Genomic DNA, 2,722 nt, shown 5'->3' with positions numbered 1-2,722 from the left:
CGTAGAGATCGATCTGGAGGAGCAATATGCCGAGGAATATTTTGTCACTCAGATAAATAAAGAAAAAGAGTTGTTTGATATGTATGAGAAGATGGCTCGTGACATTGAGAGCATGAAAGTTCAAACGTCCAAGCGATTTGATATTTCTGAATTTCTGATGTCCCCCAATGCCATATTCCCACCTAAGTTCAAGGCACCAGACTACGATAAATATGATGGAACTGGGTGTCCGAGAAACCACGCCAGGTGGTTCATCACTCTTTCTTAGCAGCATGGCCTAAGTCGAGAGCAGATGGTCCATTTGTTTCCCATGTCTCTTATAGGGGTGGCCAAAAGATGATTTTTGAGATTGAAACTCGAAGAGATTAGGACATTGGAAGAAATCTCTAGCCAGTTTGTTGAACAATTCTCTATGGAAGAAGGGATTGAGGTCACTAAAAGAGATCTGAAGCAATTGAAGCAGAATCCTCAGGAGACATTCACATCTTTCATCAGGCGCTGGAGGTGCAAGTCTGCTCAACTGGGCCAGATAATGACAGAAGAAGACCAGATAAAGTTGGTCCTCAAGAGCTTGTCTCCACAGTACTTTCACTTCATGGCACCGCAGCACTATCAGAATTTTGATCACTTGATTAAGACTGGCACCCAGATCGAGGATGCTATTGCTAAGGGCCTTAGAGCCAACACTCTATCTGATGTCCGAGAAGGGAAGAGGCCTATGATCCAACCGAAGGAAGTACAAACAGTCAGTTATACCAGACCAGTGGCCAAGCCTGTTGCAGAAGTTACTAGACCAGCGATAAAGAAGCAGTTCAGACAGTTTGACCCATTACCGTATCCACTGCCCATGATACTTAAGAAGTTGATCAGAGACAAGAAGATCAGACTTCCGGATATCAAGCTCGTACTTAATCCACTGCCTGAAAACTGGAGAAGGGATCAATACTGTGAATATCACATAGGCCCGGGGCATATGACTGAGAACTGTTTGGCTTTGAAGCACGCGATTCAGAACATGATCGATAAAGATGAACTTGCAGTTGAAAGGCTGAATACTACTCAGAATCCTCTTCCTAACAATCGTGCTATTTCTCCTCCTGCTACTAATGCCATCTTTGTAGATGAGCACATCCTTGATCCCTCTGCTCTCATTTGGTCACATCAGATAAATATGTTTTGAAGTTTGACGATGAGGAGCTCAGAGAATTCAGAGAAAAAGAGCCTTACGTGCTGTCGTTTGACGATGCTGAGATTGCTGAGTTGTCTTCATCCCAGTCATATGCGCTTCAGAATGTTGGTATGGAAAAGGCAAAGGAAGCCACCTATGTTCTAAGGATGGAAAACTTTGAACAGAAAAATGTCAGTAATGCACCGTATGTTTTCAGAATAGAGGAAGATGAACTGCTATTGCTAGACGACCAATGTGACGAATTGCATCACATGACAAGAGGTGGGCGAGTATTCAAACCTCCAGAATTGAGTGTAGAAAATCCGGCAGAAGTTGCAAGAAACGCAGAAAATCAGAGGCAGAATAAAGTGAGCACAGATGAAAAAGATGAGAGCCTGTTAAAGCAGCTGAAAAAGACTCAGGCTAATATCTCAGTATGGGGTTTACTTATGGCCTCATCAAAGCACAGAAAGCTAGTCCTTCGAGAGCTTAATGCAGCACAAGTCTCTATTAACACCACACCCGATGAGCTTGTCAGCCTCGTAGCCATGGCTAGAGCAGCAAAGACATTGTCATTTTCTGATGATGATTTACCTCCTGAGGGTCGAGACCATACCAAACCTCTTAAAATCACAGTCATCTGTAACAAGAAGGTGCCAGAGGTGTTGGTTGACAATGGCCCTGCGCTGAATGTTTGCCCATTAAGCACCGTAACAACCCTTGGGTTCGGTCCTGAGAGCTTTATTCCATCCGAGCAGGGTATTCTGGCATATGATGGCACTCGCAGAGATGTAATCGGGACTCTGGTCACTGAGATACAGATTGGAGGAGAGGACTTCGAGATAGAATTCCAAGTCTTAGATATTAAGGCTTCATTCTTATTGTTACTTGGCCGTCCATGGATGCACAAGGTGGGGGTTGTTCCGTCTACTCTTCACCAAAAGCTGAAGTTTGTTCGCAGGAGCAAGGTGATAACTGTAAAGGGTGATCCAGATCTCGAGATAGGTCAGATTACTCCAGACTTGACTGCGGGAAAATTTGAAGATGTAAGTTTGACTGGGTTTTCACTAGAGGTGACTACGATCACTTTTGAAGAAGCTATGAATGAGGAAATTTATTTCCTAACCAGTACGAATTCGAATGTCATCAGGATGATTCACCGGCAGGGGTATATCCAGGTGCTGGATTAGGCAAATATCATCAGGGTTTGACTGAGTTTCCGGTGTTCAAAGCGTTCAATGGTTTGTTCGGGCTGGGATACAAACCTACAGAGAAAGAAATCAGAGAGATGAAGCAGTTAATGCTGAAGTGGGCAGAAAACCGTCGTCGGGGCTTGGGGTTACCAATGGCACCCATTGATTAGACGATGAATGGCCGGTTCCGAAAAGAGGGCGCAGGTTTCCCTTTCTGTGGCTTTATTAAGACATGGATAGATGAGAACACAGGGCAGATGCTTCCGGGGTTCGAGATTTTCTTTGATCTTGAGCTAGAAGATGAGCCAGTGGGTATGCAGATTGCAGAGATAGAGTCTGAGATTGACTGGGCCGAGCACAT

General features: G+C 44.5%; 1 protein-coding gene across 1 annotated transcript; it reads left to right on the top strand.

Annotated features, from left to right (window-relative positions):
• The first annotated feature begins 412 nt into the window (after positions 1-412).
• On the top strand, positions 413-2,358 carry LOC143888843 (uncharacterized). Its single transcript, XM_077393237.1, has 2 exons — positions 413-1,117; positions 1,183-2,358. The coding sequence occupies exons 1-2, from the start codon at positions 413-415 to the stop codon at positions 2,356-2,358; spliced, it is 1,881 nt and encodes a 626-aa protein (XP_077249352.1).
• Positions 2,359-2,722: the final 364 nt, after the last annotated feature.

This window comes from Tasmannia lanceolata, unplaced genomic scaffold (genome assembly GCF_043159265.1).
Source record: "Tasmannia lanceolata isolate RefF3 unplaced genomic scaffold, GAP_Taslan_0.1 ptg000012l, whole genome shotgun sequence".
In the NCBI taxonomy this organism is placed as follows: Eukaryota; Viridiplantae; Streptophyta; class Magnoliopsida; order Canellales; family Winteraceae; genus Tasmannia; species Tasmannia lanceolata.
Note: the sequence above shows the minus strand (reverse complement) of the source record. Positions and strands in the feature narration are given on the sequence as shown.

Bases quoted from the DNA above. Each gene is read 5' to 3' on its own strand.
- LOC143888843 (XM_077393237.1), top strand. From the start codon at position 413: ATGGAAGAAGGGATTGAGGTCACTAAAAGAGATCTGAAGCAATTGAAG. The intron at 1,118-1,182 runs GTAGATGAGCAC...TATGTTTTGAAG, and splicing joins CTGCTACTAATGCCATCTTT to TTTGACGATGAGGAGCTCAG.